This window comes from Nanorana parkeri, unplaced genomic scaffold, assembly GCF_000935625.1.
Source record: "Nanorana parkeri isolate BGI_ZX_2015 unplaced genomic scaffold, ASM93562v1 scaffold108, whole genome shotgun sequence".
NCBI classification, from domain to species: Eukaryota; Metazoa; Chordata; class Amphibia; order Anura; family Dicroglossidae; genus Nanorana; species Nanorana parkeri.
In genome coordinates, this window is record NW_017306376.1 from 2,005,993 (window position 1) to 2,033,023 (window position 27,031).

Here is a 27,031-nt window from a genome sequence, read left to right on the forward strand (position 1 = left end):
TGAGTCCACGTCCCTGATAGGGTAGAGACGAGAGAACCGCCCTTTAGACCCCATTCGTTTCTCTGATTTATCCCATTCATCACTAATAAGCCTCTTAGTGATCTTGCTCACTGGAAAGGATGACCTGCTTCGTCGTAGATTTGCAAAATGCTTGCTTGAGGGGGACAAGACCTCCCCCTCCTCCTTCATGCTTAACGTTTTGCGCACCAAGGCTATAAGCGCATCCACCATCTTGGGTTCAAGGGATGTTGATCCCTCCTGATCCGAAGAAGAAAAGTATTCGCCTTCGGACAGAGACATCTCTTCCTCAGTCCCCACTGAGGAATCATAATGGGAGCTGGCGGTTCTCTGCCGTTTCTGGGAGTGACCGGCCTGCTTCACCCCTTTCGCCACCGCCTGCTGAATCAGTTCCAAAATGCCCGAAGAGGCGCTGGAAGGACCTGCGGCTTCACTGAAACAAGCTTGGCAGAGCTTTTTCCCCGTCATTGCCTTGCCATCGCAAGCGCGGCATCTGTCCGACTTGCCCTTCTTTTTCCCTGAGGATGCAGAGACTGTAACTCCACTGGGCTAAAAACCAAAAAATAAAAAATCCAAAAATCAATTGGAGCCTTGAAACACCAATCAAAAAATAAAAAAACATTCGTTTCGTTTTTTGTTTTTTTTTTAAATGTAAATTTTAGAAATCTCACCTAGGCTCCTTTGATCTGGACCTACGAGGTGAGGAACCGCTGTCCATATTGTCTCAGGAAGAGATGGGACCACCGAGACTGAATCCACAGGTTTAAATAGGAAAAAATGTGTTTTTGTTTTTTTTTTATTTCGCGCCGAAAATCGGGGCCGGGATGACGTCACGGCCCCCGTTCGCGCATGCGCAAAGGAGCGGCGAAGCCGCGTATGCCCATACAGTTCTGCCCTCAGTTCGGCGCCCGCAAGCCGAGAGAGAGCCGGCAGAGAGAGGGGATCCCGGAACACTGCTGCCAGGGAAGGGAACAGGGAAGCATACAGAGCCTCCTAGGACACGTAAGGCATCCATAGCCACCAGAGCCTACCTGTGTCCTTGAAGTCGATGGCTCCCACACCATGGCCGCTACCCCTCGGGTCACCGCTGGTCTCTTGCAGGTACTGGGGATGCCTTTCAACCTCCTCAAGGGGACACCCTAGCCCGGGGCCGAGACTTGGGAGCCTCGCAGGGGAAAGGGACTGTAACTCCACTGCTGAACTTCCCTGCTGTAAACCACATGTGAAGGAAACAAACAAACAGCCAAATAAAGCAAACATCTTCCCATAAAGGAAAGATCCAAGCTAAACTACCTGCCCTAGGGGGACAGGAACAAAAAAAGACAGGAACTCAGGTTAAGGAGGGGCTTATATAGGGCAAAGGGGGTTGATCTTTAACCCTTTTTTGTTCCTGTTACCTAGGGGAAATAGGAGCCAACTCATTTGTCAGCGCTGCCATGGATATGGCCAGGAAATATATATATATATGCCAGTAGCTTCACTTATTTCTGGCATTACGCATAAATCTGGCATATATACCTGTAGCTTCATTTATTTCTGGCATTACGCTTGCAATTGTTGAAATAAGACTGCAAAACGACAATGCTTTTCCCTCTTAGTGTCAGAGACTTGTCTGAAGACAACACTAAGGGGTCAATTTTTAATGGAGTGGATATCTCTATCCACTTTCTGTGACCTCCTCATTCATATAATGCAGGCCATGGTATGCAGCCTGTGGTATCCTATGGAGTTCTCCCTGCTTTATTACTATCAAGGTCACATGACCAGGCATCAGGCTTTTATTTTACAATCTTTAATTAAAGCCCGTTTCACACTGGTGGTCCAATTGGGTCCACCTGTCAGATTTTCAAGCGGACCGATCGGATGGCCAATGTAAGTCTATGGGCAGCCATGTGTAAGTGGATGGGCGTCCGTTTACACCTGGTTACCCCCGACTCTGGCCAAGTCCAGAAAAACAAACAGATCAGTGATCCATTTCGCTGGACCAGATCATGCCAGATCAAGGTTAATCTGATCCAATTTCCCATAGACAGACATGGGGTCCTGTCCTTGCAGTGTTTTCCTCTATCACAAGATGGATGAAAAAACTGTATGGACACGGATATCACAGCGGTGACATCTCCTCTCCGTACTGCTTTGATCAGAAGATCCATGCACAGATCCTCTCCTGATCAGCCCTTGTGAAAGGGGCCTAATAAAGTTTCGCTGGCTGCAGGGTACTGAAGTAATTATTTGTTTTATTATTTTTAATTATTTGAATTGTTATTCATTTTATTATTATTATTCAGATACAACTCGGATTTGCCGTCTTCTAAAAGCAAATGCCAAGTGATATCTTGTTACATACAGTAATAAAAGTAATAGTGAAAGCTACAGGTTCTTCACATTAATTGTACAAGATGGTAACTGCAGAGGTTGTTTACACAGCCACAAAAGAATGCAAAATGTATTATCAAACTGTATGCAAGATGATTTAAGTTTTCACCATGTGTTACTATAATTGAGCAGTTACCATATGAGCCAATAAGAAACTCTTCCAAGCTCAGCATAGATCCAGATGTCTCTGTCACTATAGATCAGAGATAGTCAACCTTGGTACTCCAGCTGTGGTGAAACTACAGATCCCATCATGTTTCTGCCACTGTGAGCCATGCCTGCAGTTGTCAGAGTCTTGCAATGCCTCATGGAACTTGTACTTCCACAACAGCTGGAGTGCCAAGGTTGTCTACCCTTGCTATAGATACTTGAACATGCACCTGTGTTTGGTGTTGTTTTGCATTTTCAAGCATACATTTAATATCCAGAGTGGGCTAGAACAAGTTAGCATAGTTACCACATTTGGTGCTCTGCAGACACAAAGCCTTGAAATTCTTTTTAACTGGAATATAGTGTAGATTTGTACACACTTCATTATCGCCAGGGTCAAAAAATACAAATACATGTCAAGCAAAAAAAAAAAATGTTCTATTTTGTTTTGAGGCAGCAGGTGGAGTTTTCCCCATTTTACAGGTTCCTAATTTGTTTTACAGCCTCTTGTTTATGCACCCATGTGGATGACTCTTCAGTGGCTCATACCTTATGCAAAACCCCAGTCTGATATTTCATTCAAAGAGAGATAAAAGGCAGGGAGCTTCTGCATTGTTGTCACTTTTGTTAACCCATAGTGTTCTGAGAATCCTTTCTCATGCATTAAGCATTTCTTTTTTAACCAAGGATTATATACATAGAGTTTAGATATAAAAATATTTTTTAAAAACTATTAACTTTAAAAAAACTAAAATAAAATTGACCCAAGACCATAATAGTTGCCCTTTAAAACTAATGGCTTAGCATCCTTTTAATGACATTGGTTGTGATGTTACATCATAACTGTTGCCTGACACAAAGAGAGAGATATGTTGACACTAAACCTGTTACAATGACGATGCCAGCATTGCCCCTTGCTAAGAGGGCACTTCAGTGGGAATAAATTATTCAATTAAACAAACACTATTCAAAAATATCAGCAACAGTATCTGTTAAATAGAAGAGTTTCAGAAAGAAGCTTCACATAGTTTACTGTAATAACACTACATGATGAGCCATCAATGCTAATAACACTAGGATATTCAGCAGGTTATCTCATTAGTACAAGACATTTCTCATTTTCTTTTGTATGTTTTAGATGCTTTAAATGTTGTTTTGGTGGTGAATGACAGATGAATGAACACAATACGTTATTAAAATGTAAATTAAATGTAATTATTTCTGTGTTTCATCTAAAGAAAATCGAGCATATTGTTTTGTGAATTTTTTCCTTTGAAATTCAGACATGGAAAGCAAGCGTAATGCATACATTATGCTGAAAAAATAGACTATGAGGAATATTTAAATAAAACATGCATGTTCAGAAGGGACAAAAAGCGTCTGCGCTAGATACATTCAAATTCATTGCCTACCATTTGTATCATTTAAAAAATTAACCACTGAATGTTTCAATTGTCAAAAAGAAATTTATGATTAAAGTTTTACTCTAAGAATAATTTTTTCAATAAAATAAAAACAATTGGACGGTGGTGTTGTGGTATTGTTCTGTTAACACTCCCAAAGTATTGTGACTCTAGCTACTGATGGTTTGGTAAAACAAATAGTTGAGTCTGTTTGAATTACAAATGACAAGGAGTTCTGTGTATAGGAAGATTAGTAAATCAGGTTCAGCTTTTTTTTGACAAATGGTTGAATGTATTATTTATAAGTAGTTCAAACAGAAAAATGAAAAACTATTAGCATTATAAAGAGTGCAAGCATAAAGTTATTTGTGTATACAGGTTTTTCTTTGTACTGTTTCTAATGCATTTTTAACCGTCGTCTTCTTCTAGTTTCCCAAACACATTACATTTGCTACCCTAAACAAAACCCTCCTCCTTTTATAGAAACTCTTTTATAACTCCTTTCTGGAGTCTTTTTACAGTCACTAAAATTTTACAACACAACTATAGCCAAACAGCTAAATAAACAACTGAAACACCCATGTGTGAACTGCTTTTCCTTGCAGAAGATTTGTAAATATGTTAAGACTTTCTTGTGATTTGTACACCTCTGGCTCTATGCATAGTCAGGTAGGGGAATCATCGCAGCTTCCCATGTCATCTTTTGACCTCCAGCCTGCTTTTTAGATAATAATTCAGTATCATCTCATTGCTCATTGAGCAAGTAAGGCTGAAATGCAAAATAATAGTCATTTTCCTGACTATGTCTTGTGGCAGGATTGTATGAATCGCAGGACTAGGTGAATAGAATACCAAATTCTTTGGCAGGTAAAACAGTTCACACACATATACAGGTGAAACTCGACTCGAATAATTAGAATATCATGCAAAAGTAAATGCAGTAAGTGCTGCAAAAGGGGCCCAAACCAAGTACTGAGTACATATGCATGCTTGTACTTTTCAGAGGTCCGATATTGTTCTATGTACAATCCTTGTTTTATTGATTGCATGTAATAATCTACTTTTTTGAGGTTGTGGATTTGGGGTTCTTGGGGTTTTCATGAGCTGTAAGCCATGATCATCACAATTATGACAAATTATGGCTTGAATTATCTTGCTTTGCATGTAATGAGTCTATCTCATATATTAGTTTCACCTTTTAAGTTGCATTAGTGAAATAAATTAACTTTGCACGATATTCTAATTATTCGAGTTTCACCTGTATAAAGATATATCTATATATAATATACTTTATATTTCTAGCTGTTTGCCTACACTTCAGCTTCAAGTGGTTATGTGGTAAATATTGTAAGATGCTGACTTGCCTGTTTATTATGTACATTTTATTTCAGTGCTTTTGGAAGCATCATTAAATTGTGTTTTATAAATCCATCACACATGAATGAATACAAACCTGAAGCTGTAACCCTACTGGAAGCCTGGCCTGCACTTTGGATAACTTTTTTGAAACCTTACATTTTCTTTTCTTTTTTTAACTAAATGCCTATCAATTAATTTAGGACATGTCTTGCATGATTTAGTCACAGTAGTGCAACTATGTGATCATATTTACAATAGAGATGACTGCACAGAGAATTTGCAGAGACCAGTGCTTGTTGCAGCCTCAGTGGGGTTTAATATTTAATCCGATGCAATTACTATTTGCTTATTGAACAGAGACAGAGAGAGATGATAGCAAACTGCACTGAATATGGCTGGTGAGTAATAGGAAGATTGTGTTACATCTAATGCATGTCAAGTGCAGAAGATATTTATCAACTTTCCAGAAAAAACCCCCAGTGCAAACAGCTTTATTTTGCTGAAGCCAATCATTACTGTACCAAACTTTTAATAAAAGGCTCAGCCTTATACAAAAGAGTCTGATAACTAATACCTATAACAATATACTGTATACAGCTTAACATACTTACACTGTTTATACTGTAACAGCGCCTTAACATGTACATCTGAGGCTGAGAACAGCCTATCAAAAGTAACCAGAATATAAAGTCTATTTAAAGCTAAAGGAGTCATCTATTGCAGTAATTAATGCTCTTCTCAGAGTGTGAGAGTCAGCCTTCCTTATAGCCTCCTGATAAAAGTCAGTATTGTATTTAGAAAAGCTGTGGTGTCTGCACCCCTTAGAAGAGGACAGGTCACAAAGGATCTCACCTTTTACATGGATGCCTGAAATTAAACTTAGCTCAGTACAACATAGCTGATTTAGGAAAATCCTCCAATTCAGCCCACTTTCCAGTTTAGCTATGCTGTCCTAGATTGTTCACGTCTTCTGCCTTCTCCAAACTCTTGACCCTTTTGTGAATAACCCCCATAAAATTAAAAGTTTTAGAAAGTTTCAGCAATTGCAGACTCAAATGGAAACATACTTTTTAATAACATTAAATTACAAAATGACTTGTGTAGCAATTATAAGTGCTGTGTTTATGTTTCAGCAAAAGTGGAATTTTCCTTTAAATGTTTTAGTACTTTGTGGTTTATTTACTAATTGAGGAGAATAATCACTTCAGCCAGTAAATCTTTGTTCATTTTGAATACCTAATCGTGTACAGGTGGTGAGAACCAGGAACCTTTGGCCTATGAAAAGGAGGTTGGTGATAGACTTGTCCAGATGCTTTGATTGTAGGTCTAAATGGGAAGCAGATATCTGTATAACACCAAGCATGTGCCACTGACTGCAGGTTCCATTTTTATTGGTGAAGTATCTGCACTCAGGGCCACCAGCCCAACATACTGTAGTTTTCTAGGACTTACTTGGTGTTCACATGCCCTCTACCCAGAAGCTCAGCAATGGAAACCTATATATTTTTCTTAGTACAAATGTAATTCCACTAGGTTATATTAGTTTTAAGGATTCTCATTTTTGAAAATAAGAATAATTAAATACAGAATATATTTTTACGCATTAAAGTCTAGAACAAGAACATATTCTTAAAATATTTATATTAAATACACAAAAAAGACCCCGAATATACATATATTTATAGATACATTCATTTCATGCTTGAAACAACCTAGATTTAAATCCAGATTAGTCATGCAGTATGCAATATTTGCACATGAAATGTATTAGAACAGTGCAGAGATGAACACGAATGCACAAAGTGCAGTACAGTGCAACCCATAGCAGCCAATCACAGTTTACCAGTTTAGTACAGTCAGATTATAAGATATGATAATTGATGGGAATACCTAAAAGTTACTTCACTTTGGGTGCTGCTCTCTGCCTTACTAAATAAACCTTTTTTGTGTTAACATGCAAATAAAGAAGAAGGGGGAAAAGTTTTAATAACCCTTGCAGTACGGCTACCCCCGTACTGCAAGGGTTAACTGCTCACTTTTGTTCAGGTGTTTTAAAAAAAGTTCTACTCACCAGAACTGCCCAGCGGACTCCCTGCTTCTCTGGTCACTGAAGCATTTCTCTTCCTCCTCAGCACAAATGGAATGTTCCCTCCACTTGTATAGAACGTTATGACACAAGTGTTCTTAGACCTCTACAGAGGAGGAGAAGAAAAGATGGAGGGACTTGTCTCAGAACAAGCCGACTTGAATGATTGGGATTATTGAGTGAGTATAACTTTTTTTAGCACCTAGACACAAACGACTAGTAAACCATTGCAGTACGTGCGTAGCTCCACTGCATAGGTTAATAAAATGTTTCCCCTGAGTTCTTCTTTGAAGTCAAACGGTAAAAATCAGTAAGCAAAATGCACATAACTACTAAATGGAATTTCCATCGTAAATTTTGTTAAACCTCATTTATCAAATATTTGGTGATCCTGTCAGTCTAAAAACATTACTCAGACAGAAAACAATATTCCACCTGCAGTAAATGTACTGCAGTTTCGTCATCTCTGCCAATCAGACCAAGAAAGTCACTAAAGATCGAAGAAGGGATCCTAGAGAGTGCTCAAGACCTCACTGGTTCCTGTAATGACGTTGCAAAGGCAAAGAGGATGGCAAATGAAAAAAAAATGTAGCTAGGGATGGAGTAGACTAATAAATAAAATATTTAAAAAATATGCACAGTGAGAGACAGAGCTTTCTATCTCCATGGTGCCATAGGAAATGTCATAACAATTATTTTGCTACATATTTCACTCACTAATTTTTACAGATGCATTAGTCTTAACACTAAAGTAGTTATTTGCTATAAATCCATCCCTTTTTGACATTGACATTTAAGGACTACAAACACACACTGCAAACAAAATAGCAAATTATGATAATTCAAAACCATTTAACTGTTGGTTATCAGGGTAAATGTTTAGTACAGACTTTAAAAGCAGATGAAAAGGATTATGGAAATGTCCTGTTTTTAAAAAAGCATCTTTTGGCAATCTCTATTTGCATTAAACTGCAATATAGTATTGAAAAGGAAATAATTTAGAGGCTGAAAATATTACCTTGTATTACATTTTAAAAACTAAGCCTAATGTGCTTATTGGAGTCTAATTAGAGAAAAGACGAATGCAGATTGGTAGTGCTAAAGAAGTGCACTTAGAGCTATGCTCTTCGTCTTGCTAAGTAAGTCTGTAAGAATACATTTATCTGTTCAATCCGAAAGTAGCTTCATTGGATATTTTTATATTGAAATGTCTTGTAGTTTGGGGACATCATTTGTGTGATTTATATAAATCTATGCAGCATCAAAGACAATATGTTTCATGCAAGGCAATTACGCAAGGGAATCTGAGTCTTATTTTTTATAATATGGTATCTGGGCTACCAGCATGATTAACACTGCCCAGTCTGTTTTTCACTCTGCCTATTTTGATATTAACGAAATTCCTGGTGACCTGCCAACAGAATGTTTGCGGATGCATTTCTTTTTAAAGGGTGACAAAGTGCATTGCCACTGCTGACAGATCAGCCTCCAATCAATCAGTCAGTGGTTGGCCATGCCTAGCTCTGCCTATTGCCAATGTCCCCAGCCAATAACTTAGTGATTGGCCATGCCAAGCTCTGCCAATTGGCCACCTCTTCTGCCAATAACTTAGTGGTTGGCCATGCCTAGCTCTACCAATTGTTTGTGTGTCCAGCCAATTAGTCAGTGGTGGGCCTTGCCTGGCTCTCCCTATTGACTTCATCATTGACGAAAATGAGACAAGAGGTACTTAAGAGTGCTAGATAAAATCTGTATTGAGTAGAAATTGTAGGATGCTTGCTTGAGAATATAAAGTTATCACAGAGTGCCACATGTACTGTATGTTTACAGTACATGAGGGTAAGTCAAAAGGAGTGCAAGTATTCCACTCAATTGGAATAGGCAGTGCCTGTGTCTGAAAGAACGGACTATACCACTGCAATCATTCTATAGAGCCTTCAATAACATTCCAACTTCATAAATATTGCCGTGGTATATTACATTTCTTTAGACACTGCCACTGACTGAGTGGAGTTCTCGTGTTCCGTTTGTTTTGACCTCACATTTTTTTATTTTAAGTAGAACTATGGCATCCCACAAAAAAATGCACTGCAGTATTCCTGCACTTAAAATTTCTCTTAGCCCCCTGCAAATTCCCACATATACGCAATGAGCCTGCCAGTAAAGACCACTGAATACAGCTTCCTGTCCTGGTGTGGCAGCATTGCAGTGCTGCTCCTGAATTCAAAGCAGAGTTGTCACTCTCGTGTAAACTGTTCCAGCTTGCACTAGAGTGCAATAACAAATACTGCAGGAGGCATGGCTATCAGCATTGTCACTGCTGATTTACAAGGCTGTAATTTGTCAATCAACATCTGACAACATGTAGATCAGAACAGGAAGGTGGGTAAAGGAAGCTTTTTGTTTATGAGCTTTGTGCATCACATAGTAACTAGATTCAGGACTTGTTTAGACTGTCATGCAGGTGCCCTTAATAAGGCAATGTGGAGAGCAATAAGTATGTCAAAAATCTAGGTTAGCCAGAAGTACTTTAGTGTTTGCCTTTTAAAAAAAAATTATTCCTCTGCTTAAAATAGACAGATAACAGATACCAGAGACCCCTGACTGTTGCTTTTTACTGGACTATTACAAAGAAGTAAACCACTGGTATCCTGGCACACACTTATAAATGAGACAGTTAGAGTCTGTTGTAGCAAAATCTGTGAGTGCATGTAAAGCAGATGTTTTTATTAAATACCTCATAAAGTATTAATACTCATTCAGCACTTCCAAGATGTTTGATATTAATACCTCTGCAAAGTAGAAAACTTGTTATACCACAGGGAGGGAAATGCACAAACCAGTGCTCTCTTTCCTGACACAAGCTCATAAATGTTTAACTTTACTATGAAACACATTATTAATTCATACTAAATCCTATTGAACATGATAATGTTTTTCACACTCTAATTTAAATTTCAACAATATACAGTTTTTCAGCTACATAAAGTAAAATGACTGCAGCTGGAACATATAAAAAGAAAATAAATCCTTTATTGCTTGAATTCTGTGAGTTCTACAGAGGTATACAGAGGCATGTATGTTCTTTATGTACAGATATTCCATTATTTTTTTTTGGTGTGTTTTTGAAGAAAACTGGAAACATTGCAGATCATGTACGATGTAAGCGATGTAAAACACCAGTACACCAGTAAATGGTTAACGCGTTTCTGGGGCACGCCCCCTTCATCAGAACCAATGCATTGGTTCTGATGAAGGGGGCGTGCCCCAGAAACGCGTTAACCATTTATCAATACAGGGATCGAGGTTACTGATGTTTTACATCGCTCCAGATTCTCCCTATATATATATATAATACTATATTGCCAAAAATATTGGGACACCCCTCCAAATCATTGGATTCAGACGTTCCTATCACCTTCATGGCCACTGGTGTATAAAATCAAGCACCTAGGCATTCAGACTGCTTCTGCAAACATTTATGAAAGAATGTGTCGCTCTCAGGAGCTCAGTGAATTCAAGTGTGGTACTGTGATAGGTTGCCACCTGTGCAATAAGGCCATCCATGAAATTTCCTTGCTATTAAATATTCCACGGTCATCTGTTAGTGGTATTATAACAAAGCGGAAGCAACTGGGAACAACAGCAACTCAGCCACAAAGTGGTAAACCATGTAAAATGACAGAGCGTGGTCAGCGCATGCTGAAGCACACAGAAGTCCCCAACTGTCTGTAGAGTCAATAGCTACAGACCTCCAAACTTCCTGTGGCCTTCAGATTGTCACAGCAACAGTGCATAGAGAGCTTCATGGAATGGGTTTCCATGGCCAAGCAGCTACATCCAAGCCTTACATCACCAAGTGCTGTTCCAACATGACTGCACACCAGTGGACAAAGCAAGGTCCATAAATACATAGATGAGTTTTTGGTGGAGGAACTTGACTGGCCTGCACAGAGTCCGGACCTCAACCCAATAGAACACCTTTGGGAAGAATTAGAGCGGAGACTGCGAGCCAGGCCTTCTCATCCAACATCAGTACCTGACCTCACAAATGCGCTTCTGGAAGGATGGTCAAACATTCCCATAGACACACTCCTAAACCTACAGACTATGCCCGGATGCCATTAACCACCTTCCGTCCATGGCCGTTCGTGAACGGCCGGACGGAAGTCTGCTCAGAGCGGGTGGGCGTCTTAAGACGTCCTGCCCCTCCCCCCCTCTCGTGCGCGCGCTGAGCGCCGCACACGAGAGGGAAAACTGTTAGCATGTAAACAGCCAGTGATGGCTGTTTACATACAAGCGATCAGGCGTCTCTAGAGACGCCCGATTGCTTGCACGATCTGCGTGTGTGCGCGCCCCACCTGTGTCCCGTCGCCGCTGCCGGTCCCGTGATCCGATGTCCGCTGTGGCCGGTGCGGCTGGGACCGGCACGGCGACGCTCTAACAGGAGATCAAAGGGAGATCATTACTTGATCATCCCTTTGATCTCTCTTCCTGTCCCCGAATGCAGGAAGTGATGTATATTACATCACTTCCTGCATTCAGTGTCACTCTCCGGTGCAGAACACCGGAGAGAAGCTGATGGAGCAGATCTCTGCTTCATCAGCTTCTCTGGGGGTCCCTAGGTGACATCAGAGGTCTTGGAGACCCCTGATGTCTCCATAAAGAGGACCTGTTTGGTGAACTGGCTATTACATAGGGGATTCCTTAGTCCCCTATGTTATAGCAATAAAGTTAAGTAAAAAAAAAAAAAAATTACAGCATTAAAAAAAATAAAGAAGCTAAAAAAAATTTAAAAAAATAACACAAAAAATGTTTAAAAGTCCCCCGCCCCCCACATACACACGCAAACATGCGTCGGGTGCGCCTATGTACGAAACCGACGATTGCGCCCATTATGCAGCACATGTTACATATCGCCGCGAACGTCGCAGTGAGAACAATAATTCTAGGGCCATCAATCACTGATAACACTAAACTGATGAGCGGTAAAAGCGTTTAAAGCGTCGCCTATGGCCAATTTTGGCTGCGGTCGTTTTCTGCGATTTCGCGGGCGTGCGCAATTTTAAAGGTTGACATGTTTAGTGTCTATTTACCCGACGTGACCCCGTCTTTTATATTGTACCAAAAAATTGGGGTAAAAATAAATGTTTAATAAAATTTTATAGGGAAACATGTTTTTTTTCAAAATTTATGGTAATTTTTTTTTATATAGTAAAAAATAAAAACCCCATTGGTGAATAAAAGCCACCAAAAGAAAGCTCTATCTGTCCCCAAAAAATGGTATGAAAATCGTTTCAGTAAAGTGTTGCATGACAGAATAAACATCAGTCAAAGTACCGCAGCGCTGAATACTGAAAAATGGCCTGGCCAGGAAGGGGGTGAAACACTATGGCCTTTAAGTGGTTAAAGTTCATGTGCGTGTAAAGGCAGGCGTCCCAATACTTTTGGCAATATAATGTGTATAGATATAGATATATGATTTGCTAAATAAATCACTCATTGCTAAATGAGTTGCTAAAGAAATCACTCGTTTTACAGATGAGCCCCATCCTATTCCATGCTAAATGGGATTCCACTTTTTATAAGATATTAGCAAAAGTGTGCCCATTCAAAAATGGGAAAGGTGGAAAATATTACAAATAATGTTAAAGAACTGTTGTAGTGGGTACGATGAGGGTAGGAGAGGAGGACTGAGGGAATGATGGCATGTGAGAGGAGTTCGAAGGGCATTATGGAAGGCATTATGTACAGAAAATGAGTGTGAAGGGTATGGCGGTTGGGGTAACAAATAGATGGGGAGTGCAAAAGGCATTACAGCAGACATTCTGCACAGGCGAGGCGTGCGAAGGGCATTATGGCAGACAGTATGTGCAGGAGAGGAGTTCGGAGAGCATTATGGACGACAGTGTGAGCAGCTGATGAGTGCACAGGGTTTGAGGGTGAGCAGTATGTGCAGAAGAGGAGTGTGGAGGGCATTATGGTAGATAGAATGTGCAAATGAAGAGTGCAGAGGGTATTACTGCAGGAAGTATGTGCTGGAGAGGAGTGCAGAGGGTATGTGGGTGGGCAGTAGGTGCAGGAGAGGTGTGTGGAGAGTAAGAACATGGGCAGTATGTGCAGGAGAGGAGTTGGGAGGAAATGACAGTGGGCAGTATGTGCAGGAGAGGAGTTGGGAGGAAATAACAGTGGACTGTATGTGCAGGAGAGTAGTGGGAAAGGTATGAGAGCAGGCAATATGTGAAGGAGAGACGTGGGGAAGATATGGCGATTAGCAGTATGAAAGAAATATGAAAACATAAAATTTTCAATAAAATTCATGAAAGGCAACTGTTCCTAGGTATGCTTTTTAAAAAGTTACATATGTAATTCTAAACAATATTTCCCTTAAAACAGATTATGCAATTATTTTTCTGATGTGGCTAGTAAAGTGTAGACATAAATAAATCATTTGAATGCCTCTTAGTTACACATGTATCAGTAAATATATTCATGTCTTAAACATTACCGAAAGGCTAATAATTTAGGTCATATGGCTTTTATCATAATTAGAGATGGATAACCTGATACTGAATGGCTTATAGTTACATCAGTTGTACTGATGCGTGGCTTGAGGGGACATATATGCTAAGTATACTGCTGTCAATGTGCTTTGCAGCAAATGTTCTATCAAAATTGGGTTAAACTCATATAAGATGTATGATTCATTATAATGTGTCTGAAGCGAAGCTGACCTAAAAACATGTTCTCATTTGCTGGAAAATTGGGCCAAAAGGGATCTGAATCTTGTCAATTTGTGAGGCTATGGCACACACTTATTCAGCACTCTTAAGCCATCTTCAGCATTTAAGGCAGAGCTTCTGGCAAATGTCAAATCCTCCATTTAGTTCACACATCTATCCAATAAATCCAAATGCTTAGTCTACGATTTGGACTGTACCGTGCGTGAAATGACCCTGTTAAACCAAATTTCAATCATTCTTTGCACAGAACTAGGCAGAACAGGGGGACTGAGAAAAGTGTATATTTGCACCTCTGACAGTGTCGTGGTTATACACCGGAACAGATTTGGAAAATATATGGGCGACATACAGAGTCCAGCCAAGGTTTAGGAATATTTTAAGAAGTCAGGCTGAGGATACATAGTAATAATTGCACACAATGCAAACAGAGATAATGAAGTCTTCATTCTTGATGCAAAGTAGCTGTTAATGTTTGGAGCCCTAACAGTGCCAAAGATTAGCTTTTCAGAAAGAAAAATGAGATTACAAACATACAGCATCAATTACACCCATTTGAGAAAAGGTTTCTTTTTTTTACTAGTGTTCCTCTTTAAATCTAAACAAAACAGTCAAAACAAAACCTACAAGGACAATACAGATACTGTATATAAGCATAGGATTATTCTATTATTGATATACTATATATTGAATAATGACATTTTGATGTACATCTCACATAAACTCATTCCATTTGATCAGTCAGTGATCATGGCAATAAAAGGTAGATTAAATAATACATTCAAAATATAGCATCAAAGTGACACATTGGCCAGTGTATAAGCTGTTATGGGTCACCTAATACTAAATCAGTAGATCAGTCAAAGCTTGCTGTACCAAATTATATTTTTCAAGGTTCAATACTTTACCTTTCTCTTGGTGCAAGATGCATAATGACATAAATATAAAATTCAACTGCAGAACAAAACCCCTGGCACTTGCACCAACACAGTAAATGCAACTAGTTACAGTTCATCCATTTCAAGATATGTATTTAATCCATTGGCAGTAGTTCTTTGATCAGAAGTCCTTGACAGTTGTGGCTGCAAAGTGTCCACTGGATGACATTGGTACTGTGTACTTTCAAGATTCAGAGGTATGTTTGGATCTGTTCTGGGATCTTTACGATCATAATACAGAGCCCACAACAAGGTTATAGTGAGAATCATTGCTAGAATCTGGGTAACGCCAATAGAAATTCCCAGAAACCGTAACACTTGCAGCTGTTTTGTTCCTCTTAGGAAGCTGTACATTTTCCTGCTGCAGCCCTGGAATAAACCAGACAAAAAAGCTTAATTATACAATCATAAGACAGTCTTCCAACCACTGCACATATGTAAAAAAGTGAAGTCAACTTAGCTGCTAACAAACTATAAAAAGGAGGATAAATCACAATGTATGCAGACATTGCACAAATAATCACCCTCCCCAACATAGACGGTATGCAGAAGATGGACTGCAGCTTACATAAATGACCGTTTTCATAATTTTAACAGTGAACAATGGGAAATAGGTCTTCACAGAAAAGGTACACAAATATAAAATATATTGGTTTCCATATAGAATGGGAATGTAAACATAAATTGACAGGAATACTCCACCCCTTAGTTGAAATCAAATGACCCTTCATGCTGTACAGGGCAACAAGCCCTATGTGAATGAAGCCATACCCTCACTTTCTGTCCTGCTGACTGTTTCCAGACAAAGTGAGAGAAAATGTGCAACAGTGACACAGACAGAAATAAAAATCTCATAGGGGTTCTCGCCTTCCCCATTCTACTAAAGAAAAACATTTTTATTTCTGTCTGTGTTGCTCTTGGAGAGTTTCCCTCACTTAAGGTCTAGGTAAAATGGTGTCAGCAGGAGAGGAAGTGAGTACAAATCTGGAAGTGTTGTGATTTTCCCCCACTCTATCCAAAACTAAGAAGAAAAGTTTTGGCTGGACATACGCTTGAAAAATATTTTTGTGGTCTAACTTTTGTAAATGCTTTATTGGCTAATTATTGCAAAGCCTAGCTCCAGAGCAGAGTCTCTGACAGGTTTTTGTTGCTAATGCATAGGTAGGCTATCACAGAGACATCAACATAAAGACTCCATTTTTTAAGAGAAGGGAAGGGTTAGAACCCATGCCAGGATTGTGTCACTAATGGTATCATCCTGGCTCAATTACATCCTTTTCTAAATTTCTTTTCCTGATGTTACAGAGATGGAATAGTAAGGGAAATTTCCCCAATGGGGGTCATAGATAGCAATAGCACGTGACAAAATTTAACAACCTCCTATTCCAAAACCAAAATAAAAATGCCTGTAGCTTGGTTTTAAGTATCTTAGCAAAAATGTCAATCCTAATATATGTTTTATTTTACATATTCTAATATTCGGTGTCATTTAGATTGGTTCTGCTTGCCACTACAATGCAGTAGAAGCATATAAATGTGACTGGTGGTGTCAACAAAATCTGGCAACCAAAAGAAATCAAATCATGTGTTCTCCTAGGGGATTCCTAAAGTAGGTGACCCCATTGCCTATGTATCAATTAAATACACAATACTTTTAGAGGTATGGTGTAGACCCTCTAAATATCTCAGCCTAACAAAATCTAGAGAACATTGTGTAAAATACATGAAACTGATTTTCAATGTTTCTAATATAGTACAAATACATAAGGTGCTTAATTTATGAAGAAAAATATGAAGCAGTGAAATGTCCCCATGTATGTATTCTAAGCAGTAAGAAGCCATAAGGGATATGATTGGAACACTTCAAATATTAAAGGGATGCAGCAAAGGCTGAAGAATCTTGTTTGTAAACGAACAGAAAGACCTAAGCTTTCACAGCTGTGCCAGAAATAGATTTTGTATATTAGTTCCATTCTTCTATTATCCCATAAAGTCACTGCTGCAAGGAATCTAGATACCTTATTGTATTATAAATTTGAAAGTGTCACCTATTTGTTTGCAGCTTGGAATATATAGGATATAAACACGCAAATGTTTTTAATCCACATCGCCTCAAAGTATTACATTTCTGCCATTGTAATATGCTTGAGATTTTTGTTGTCTTATCTATAATTAGATCTTATACTCACAGAGGAGTGTACTACAACATAATTTCTTGCATTCTCAAGTGTAACTGCTATTGCTAATAAAGCTGAAGAAACAAACTGCGAGATATCTGAAACCCTGTTCATGCAACTGAAAAGATAATTAGCTAGAGGCTTTAGTGCAACAGTGCAGCTACAGCCTGTCTGAAAACTAAAGCCATAAGCAGAACCGACACAGTGCTACACAGAAATTCTAGCCACATACATTTGATAGCAATTAGTTATATAACACAATCTGTGTGTGCATTTTTTTTTGCTATCATTCATTTTTATAGTGATGTGAAACCCACCAGGCATTCAATGGTCCTACATTAGTGGAAAAATTGTGGGTTACACCAGCCCAAGAATGTTTTTTTGCAGTAGGTGTCCATAAATGCCCACTGACATGACAATCATGTTACCTTCCTACTAAAATTTGCTACATTATGTAATATTCATCTGTCTATGGGATAACTAAAGTGAGCCTCTGGCAGTGGTACAGTGCACACGCTGTATCCAGCTTTTGACATGTTCTGCTATTAGTATAGCAGGAAAGCTGTGGTCTCAGGGGGGCTGTGCAGGATCTGTGGTGGGCTCTGCAGGGTCTCAGGGGGGCTTTGTAGGATCTGTGGTGAGTTTTGCGATGTATATGGTGGGCAGAGCCCACAATAGATCTTGCACAGCCCCCCGAGACCCTGCAGAGCCCCCCACAGATCCTGCACAGCCCCCCTGAGGCTCTGCAGGGTCTTAGGGGGGCTGTGCAGGATCCGTAATGGGCTCTGCCCACCATAGACCCTGAAGAGCCCACCACAGATCCTGCAAAGCCCTCCTGGGACCCGGCAAAGCCCCCCACAGATCCTGCAGAAACCCCGAGACCTGGCAGTCTGCCAGATCTCAGGGGGGCTGTACATGATCTGTGGTGGGCTTTGCAGGCTGCAGAGTCCCCTACGGATCCTGCAAAGCCCACAACAGATAATGCACAGCCCCCCTGATACCCTGCAGGATTTCAGGGGGGCTGTGCATGATCTGTGGGGGCTTTGCAAGCTGCAGAGCCCCCTACGGATCCAGCAAAGTCCCTCACAGATCCTGCAGAGACCCCCTGAGACCTTTCAGTCTGCTGGATCTCAGGGGGGCTGTGCAAGATCTGTGGTTGGCTTTGCAGGCTGCAGAGCCCTCTACGGATCCTGCAAAGCCACCCAAAGATCCTGCAGAGACCCCCTGAGATCCTGCAATCTGCCTCCCGCCTCCTCCATCACGGTCTCTTCTCTTGCCTCCTCCGTTGTAGTCTTCGGCCCGCCTCTGTCCTTCCTTCTGGAGGATGGCTACTTTTGTTCCCCATGGTGTGTGTGTGTGTTGTGTGCTCCAAGCTCGCTCCCATGATAGATTATGTTCTCATGGTTAGTTTACTAATTTGTATTGAAATGCTATTTCGGATTCGGAGGAAACCGTACATGTAAAGAAAAGAATGCTCGGCGGCCATATCATCATCTCGAAGGCGGGGCACATGACGTCGTGGCAACATCACACGTCTGTTGGGGCGCCATCATCTTGGTGTAGAGCTTGGTGTACACCAAGATAGTGGCGTCTATGCCATCATGTGAGGTCATGCACCCCACATCCAAGATGGCAGCACGCAAGCGCAGATCGCGCCAATGGCCAATATGGCAGCCGAGCGTTCTGTTAAGTTATTATGTGCCTGAATATGTTTTTCATATATTACGGCATATAATATTTTGTTTATTCAGATGAACCACTGAATCAACGGAATTTAGTTGATTTGCAGGTTCGTCCAAATGCGAATGCTTAAGTCTAGTGTCAGCACCAATTCAGAGATAATTTGTGTATCTACAGCTGAGTGATACACAAATAAGCTAAATTTTTGTTAATAGTTAAAGTACTTGAATGCATTTTTAAGATTTAACTTATGAGTTTAGTGTCACTTTGAGCATGTTTATATTTTTAAAAAGCAGTAAATGACCTTTAATAAACCTCCAAACTGCTCTGAAAAATGATCCATCACTTTTTGACATTGTCAAAGCTTGCTCCACCCTTCCTTCTTCCTCCACATTCCTATTGACCAAAAAGGCAAGTCAATAGGATGCCATAGAGATGTGCGATAGTAGTGTGTAGGAGGTGCAAGTGAGAAACCAAGCTTTGACACTACCACTATTTCCATCAGAAAGGCAAGGCATTTTAGCATAATGGTGATGCTCGGGGGCTGTAGCAGGTATCTAGGTGCCTGCGCTTTATGACTTTGAGCAGTTTTTTATTTTATTTTGGTGACCAAGTTGCAATCCAATGGGCTGCTTTTAAAACTAATAATGGTTTGCTTTGGTAATTGTGTATGCACACAATTTAGGTGTTTTTAGAAAACATGCAAACAAATCCAACTTGCGTGTATTTTCTAATCAGTTTACTGAATGTCATTGTGTTTGGAATGTTTTTGGAAACAAATACAGTTGGTCTCCCATCTTGCACTTTAAATTTTTATAAGGGGGAAAAAAGGGGAAACGTATTCCCTTTTTGTAAGCACTAGAATGTTATGCTGGATACATAGACAAAAAATTGCAAGTTTATTTTACGCACAAGATGAAACAATTCTATTGGCTGTGATGGAGAACATTACATACAACACACACATCTCTAGACCGGTTATCTATGACCGGTTTTATAATTTCCTCATCCAATTTTTACCAGGGGACAGGCTGGACTGGAAAATTGGGGGAAAAAAGTAAAGAAACCCAAATTTAAGAAAAGAGTTGTTTTTTAGATTAGGAATACAGTGGTGAAATGTGTAATTTTGCTGTGATGGTTAACTTTAAGGTACAAAAAAAAGGGAACCTTTTTGCAGCTGTCATTTTTTTTAACTGTTTGCCAGCATCCTACTGCCCCGACTACTGGCAACTGAGTAAACTTTGTTAAATATTTGTGCATTTAGGAAGAAACCTAGCCTGGAAAGGTCTTTGTGGTAGGTGTATTCCTCTATGAAGCCAGAAGACCTACAAGAACGCTTACAAGCAATGAAGCTTGCACCGCAAGCTTAAGGATAATTCCAGGCAAACAGCTAAATACACATATTTGGAGCTGTTTTACTTGCCAAACATTTTGACATTTTTTCTAGTCAATCCTGTTATATGCACATCCCTACCAGACAGCAAAGCCAGGTTAGTAGCCACACTATTCTTCACTGCAGTTATAGCACATCTCTGATTAAAACATAACCACCGTCCTACCTCTCGCACTGTTTTTTTAAATACCAGTAAAAACAAAAAGGTATGCCGCCTTGGACCCACATCTGTACTGTTTCTTGGTGACTGGTAATCCAGTGCTGCTGATATGCCCATGCTGCCTGGTGCCTGACATTCGCCTTGTGCTGACATCAACGCTGAGAGTCCTCTTCCGAGTCCTGAGATTGCTGCTGGATAGCCAATAGGAGATGTCATGCAGGCAGCAATGTGGACACCTGAATAAGAACCCGGCCTTCTATACACAGAAGAGAGAAGACTCTGGACTGAAGTGTTATGTGACCGTGGACTTAGGTGAGTAAAAAGGGAAAATAGGTAAGTTTTTTTCAATGGTAGCAATAAGTTAGAGGGGGGTGGGGGAAGGAGGTATGTGTGGTGAGCAGCAGGCTGGAGGAGAGCCTTTAATAATATACAGCTTGAACACCTCCCTATCCTGCCCTGTGAATTGACAGTGAAGGAGCAGCAGCAGACTTGTATGGTTATCTCTCTCCTATCAAACTGTACCTTGTCAGCAGAGTCAGATTGCCTCAGAGAACTAGAATTACAAGGGGCTAATATCTATATTCAAGTATTTAGTTTAGTTGTATTTGAACATACACTTAGTGAGTAACACAAAACAGTATCATGATTCCACATAGAGCTCTAAGAAAATACAATTTTAAAAGTGGAATACTGCCACCAATCATATTTTGGAATTGCTTGTTTGGAATGCAAAGACTAATTAGGCCAAATCACTACATCAACACGTTAGCTGCCTGAGCACCAAGGAAACAGCAAAGACATGAAGCCCCATTCAGGTTTATTTAATGAAGACCTGCAGCAGGCTGAAGAAGTTACTTTTTTTATTTTTTTAAACCTTTTATAATACCCTTCACTGTGAGCAAGGTAATTTACATGAACACTCATTGCCCTCTTACTAAAGAGATAACACAGACTACTATTTTTTAAGTGAGCTGGGTTAGGTTTTTTAATAGTAAAAAAAATTGCAAACCAGGGTCAATGAATGACCCTGCTAATAAAGGATTACTTCTGGGAATTGACCAAACAAACATTTAGCTCACTGTGCCAATCTCAAACCTGGAGATCAAATCACTCTTCGCTAGTCTTGCACTGACTTCAGCAAAACCAACTAGGGGATTGCACTTTTTCTGAGCATAACCTTTTCCAGGCTTAAGCTGGCCATACACCTATCGATTATCGTTAGATTTCTTTTGTGCCCTCATCGAACCGTTGTTCGACTTCTGCTTGAATACGCAATCATGCACAGACCAATGTCGATTTTGATTATTGTTTGTTAGCAATACTAACTCATTGAATTCCGTCAATCGACATAACAGATTTTCTTTTGTGCAGTGTTCATGGTGCAATATTTTTTGTACGGAAATGCCACTAATCCATCGATTTTCGTACCATTCCAAAAAGGTTTTACAGCCTGACCGATCGAGAAAATACAGTAAAAAAAAATCATAGGGTTCCCATCAACTGATCGATTATCGTCTGAAAGACCATTCGTGTACAATTTACAAATTTCCTTTAGGATGGACCCAGCAATTAGCTTGTTACTGTCTCACAGCTGTCAAATGCAGGTATCCAAATATCAACTAGGAAGCACTTAAAAAAACAAAAACAAAAAACAGAATACAACCCTACAAGACATATTTTATTTTTATTCCACCACTACATTTCCAAGCCGTATTTGGAAATATGAATTCTGATGTTAATGTAAATGCAAGAGCAGAAACACAAGAAAGGTCTTACTTTCCTTTCATCTAAATATATTTCCTTTTTGTGTTTACACAAATCCTAACGTGTCTACAGAAAAATATAAACCACCTACACATAAAAAATGTATAGCAAAGCTGATTTAAGAAAGCATACATTCTAAAAATGTCTAAAAGTGATGAAAAATCCAAAGTGCAGAGTTATCACCAGAACAAGAATAGATGGGAAATCTTCCATTGCAATGAGAACACCTGTTTCAGTTCTAACGGTCTAAGGGGGATTTGAATCGCTTTGGAAAGATTTTCTTCTTCTTCCTGCTGTATCTACCAGACCGGAAGTGAAAGGAAATCTTCCGCAACTGATGGAAAAATAGAAAAACCTGACAAGTGTGTTGACATAATTCACTGCTCAATCCAAAATGAACTGTTTAGCACTGCGCAAAGGCTTTAAGAGGGGGGCCTAAAATAATGTTCCGTCTCTGAAAACATCAGTTAGTTGCCAATGGGCATATCCACAACACCAGTGCCTCAGGAAGGGGTGGGTAAGTGTAGCTTACCTTCACCCCACAGGACCTTTCTGTAAATGGCCTATTTCTAAATCATTTTATGGACTGTTGATGGTGTGGAAAATCCATTTCCCATAAGTATAGAGTGAATGATTAAAGAGGGGGTCCCCTTATCTTTAGAGCCTTCTTCTCAAAGTCCCCACCTGGTTCTAAAAATTATAGAGGCTGGCATCAGCATGGCAGAAGGTCTGCATACGTAGTTCTTCAACCATCAGAGTACGATCCCATATTTCTGGTGTGTCAGGATGGTATTTTAGTCAAGTGAGCAGCAAAGTTAATTTTTTTATTAATTTTAATACAAACTGTTATATTTATACATATTAAAAGGGGAAAATGGTTGGACAAAAATACTGGTGGATAGGTATTCGAAAAGCAGGGATATTGCTGATGGAACAGATTTTTTTGATTATTAATGTCTTCTATTTCACAAATATTACTATTTGGCCTACCCTTTTATTTAAATGTTTATGTCACGCTTATACTACCATGTGTACTTGTGTAAGCTTAATTAGGATTCTATAAAATAAATAGTGAATATATCTTAATTTGGGAAAATGGAATTACCTGTTCCAATCTGGCCCCCTCTCTCCCCCCACTATACTTACCTTTTGGTGAACGCTCCTTCTCCTCCGCCGGAATGGGTGTAGTATCCATACCCTGTACTGGCACTACAATATTTACTTGTAGTTTGATTACAAAAATAGGGCACCTAATTATTCTGGATACTGGATAAAATCAAGAATACATCCCTGTAAAATTTCCACTACATATTCTTCAGTTGGAAAAAATATCTTGCAGGGCCTAAGTTTTATCATGCATATGTTGATTTTCTATTTTTTGCAAAGGTCTGGTACATAACTAACATTTTTTATACATTCTTCTATACAAACAGTAGCATTTTCTGTGAAACTTTGTTTACAATGTGTTTCTAGTCTTTTGTGCATTTGGCTCCGGCAATCTTCTAGGATATAGCAATTTCCACTAAGACATCTCAGCAATACAAATCTCATTTTGGTCTACATTTTCTACCCATCGAACACAGTGGGAATTTGATGAATTGCAGCAGAATTGAACACTAATCCTAAGAGAGTTATCATGAGCCTGCTTAGTATTGGTCTCCATTATTGGCTTTGTAGTTCTGTGCCTCTGGGGAGTTATGCTATTTTTTTATTGCTTCCCAATACGAGGCCCTGGAATCTTGATTACATTCTTACTTAACTTCAACTGTAAGATAAAATCTGTTCTAACACAAAATAGGTAAATACCTGTGTAGCAGCAATTGAAACAATGTTTAACAACGAGATGACTGCACATTGTATTATGAAAGTGACCAGTACAAGATGCTGATGGTGAAATGTATCAAAACTGGTGCAGACAGAATCGGGAGCAGCTGTGCATGACAACCAAGCAGCGTCTCTCTTTCATTTTCAAAACTTAACTGAACAAACTGAAGAGAGAAGCTGATAGCTATGGGCAACTGCTCCAGAATCTGTCTTCTCCAGTTTTGATAAATTCTCCTCTGAATGTTTGGCCCAAATGTTGACAGACAGATAAATCTATAGGAAAACAGAACATACAGTGAAATGATGGATAAGTTGAAATGGTTACCCAACATGGACCAATGGTTTCTAAGCAACATGAAAGACTAGACTAACTATAGTAATGGGTGAAAGAACCAAAGAAAGGTGTGACTAATAAATGGGATGGACAAAGGAAACAAGCCTGACAAAAGAAGGTAAAACAACCTTTAATTATTAAATTACCCCCTTAAAGCGACTCTGTCAATATCTTTAAAACCGGAAAAAGAAGTCCTCTGTGCAAAGCAAGCAATTAATACTTACCTGTGTGTGCTGAATTCCTGTTGGTTGGAAAAAGAAGCTTGCTCAAAGATCTTCTGCATTCAACACTTCTGGCAGTGTCTGATGCTGGTTCTTGCTCTGCCAGCTCCTACATTGTTACAGAACACGGAAGCGATGTAGGGGCCGGGGAAAGGAACCACAACTCACAACGGGTAGAAAAGCATCTGACATACACAGAACGGCAGCTGCCTTCTAATTCCAAAAAAACTAAGTGGTTGGAGAAAAGTCAGGAAGCTGGCATTTTAAATCATACCGGAATTCTTCAGAGCCAACACAAAACATCCTATATTAGACTGTTCCTACTGTATATCCCATTAGATAAAGGCACCTGCTCCGAAAAATGGAACTACACACATGGAGATTTTTGTCCATGATATTTTTCTAGTTCATAGGCAATACCACTAATTCAGCGGTTACAGCTTTTATAAATGAAACTTTTCCTAATGCCATCCTAATATTTCACACAAAAAAGAAATTAGCAAACAAAGTAAATTTACAGGCTTGTTCATAAAAAGTAACTAAATGATTATTTCCATCTTATTACCCTACTAAATACCACCTGCTGTTTTTCTATTTCATAATAGTGTGACAAAGTAACGGGTAAAGTATAAAAACAAGGGGTGCAATTTTGCCAGCAAAAACAGAAATAAAAGTGCAAAAGATAATTATGCCATTTCTATAATGGAATATACTACATTTAGTGTTTCTATAAAATCCAGGTAGAAAGTCCCCTTGGCTTTCTGCTTTACTGAAAACCCTCTTCTTTGGATTTAAATGGGGTCCATTTGAAAGTGGTGTTGCTGATTCTCTTTGAGCAGAGCAGTCTAAATAGAGACTTCATGAAAAAAATTAAATCAGGGCATGTGAATACAGAGCACCTAGCTCATATGGCATCTGAGGCAGAAACCTTCTAATTTTTTTTAAATTTTTTTTTTTACACTGCCCCCCTCAAAATTATTTTCAGTAATAATTATACAATTATTAAATTAAAGGGGAGGGGAGGAATCCCTGTGGGGGTGGGGAAGGGGGGGTGACTGACAATAATCGGTCTCTGCAGGGAGAGGATCATGAGCTGAGTGATCAGCGGTTTGTGATCATTCAGTTCTCGATCTATAGAGCCGACGTGTCACAGCTTAAGTGTCACATGCTGGCTCTAACTATGGGGATGAGGGCATTTTCCCCTCCCCATAATTCTACTTTAACATTTGGAGATATCGGTTGTCCACCTCTTCTGACATTTAGTTTAATGTGGTCTGTGGATCATGAGAAATTGTCTACATATATTGTGTATATGAAAACAGCATTCCAGTTCTAATATTAATACTTAAAGTGACAAAAGCAAATATTTTTTAACTCAGAAGCCAAAGGAGTACTGTTTTCTGAGGCCCTGTCAGCAGCTGCTTTGTCAGAATACTTCAGTATTATTCTTTGTTCACAATAATATCATGTTGTTGTTTTAAGGGATTCTTCTGTGAATCCTACTGTGTGAAACACTTTGATGTAAACTCCACACAGAGCAAGAGGCCTAAATTACAAATGAAATAAAATCCATTAATGAATAATTCTCATTCATGAATAATTCCTCTATAGATTACATAGCTGGCTGATATCAAGTATTTTTGACATATATAAATCAGTCAACCTGCTATATCATTCTGATTTTCTGTAGGCCATATAACATTTTGATAAAAATATCTGACATGGGTAGAAATTCCTACCTCCTGATATAGATCGATGAGATCTCCATGGTGTGCTTGTTTGGCGCATCCTGGGTATTCTTTCACACAGCAGGAATCAGGGGGCCAATCCATCTCTGTCATCTCTAGCCAGTCAGTCAAATACACCACTCCGCAGCACCTGAACTGTTAAAATTAAGTCAATACTATTTATCTCTCACATAACTGTTCCACGCACCATAAGAAATAAGCTGTAAGCATTCTAGAGGAAAAAGCTTGCTGTATATTGACAAAATCATTCTGCATGAAGATAACATTTTATTCTTAAGTAATGCATACTTATATACTACAATTAAAAAATTCATTTTTCCTAACCTATTGTAATTTTTTTTTACATTAAAGTGCTTGTACATACAGCATGATTCTGTGTCGGGATGAACTAATTCACAGTTGCTTGTGTGGGAGTTAGTTTTTTGGGCCCAGTCTATCAAGAGCCCGAAGACTCCAAACCCAGAAGACGGCCAGGAGAAGAGAGAAAGCAATGTCGATGGAGCAGATTGCTTTGCTAGGTAAATCTGCCATAATGTGGATATATGTGATGCATACATTATGGCAAAAACTTCCTAGAGGCCCAAAATTTGAATTCCGTCTGGTGGTTTACTTCCACTTGAACTGAATTTTTTAAATCTTGATCACTCCTTTGTTTTAAAT

General features: G+C 39.3%; 1 protein-coding gene and 1 long non-coding RNA gene across 2 annotated transcripts in view; both read right to left on the reverse strand.

The window, feature by feature from the left end:
• LOC108784313 overlaps positions 1–10,893 on the reverse strand; it is a 20,497-nt gene extending 9,604 nt beyond the window's left edge. The window contains exons 1-2 of the long non-coding RNA XR_001941063.1: positions 10,776–10,893; positions 293–300 (exon numbers count right to left, since the gene is read on the reverse strand). This is a non-coding gene — a long non-coding RNA (uncharacterized LOC108784313). The remainder of the gene's footprint in view (positions 1–292; positions 301–10,775) is intronic.
• A 4,165-nt stretch (positions 10,894–15,058) lies between these two features.
• TSPAN12 (tetraspanin 12) overlaps positions 15,059–27,031 on the reverse strand; it is a 111,228-nt gene continuing 99,255 nt past the window's right edge. The window contains exons 7-8 of the mRNA XM_018553072.1: positions 26,363–26,506; positions 15,059–15,439 (exon numbers count right to left, since the gene is read on the reverse strand). Of these exons, the coding sequence (XP_018408574.1) occupies positions 15,137–15,439; positions 26,363–26,506 (447 nt within the window). The 3' untranslated portion in view covers positions 15,059–15,136. The remainder of the gene's footprint in view (positions 15,440–26,362; positions 26,507–27,031) is intronic.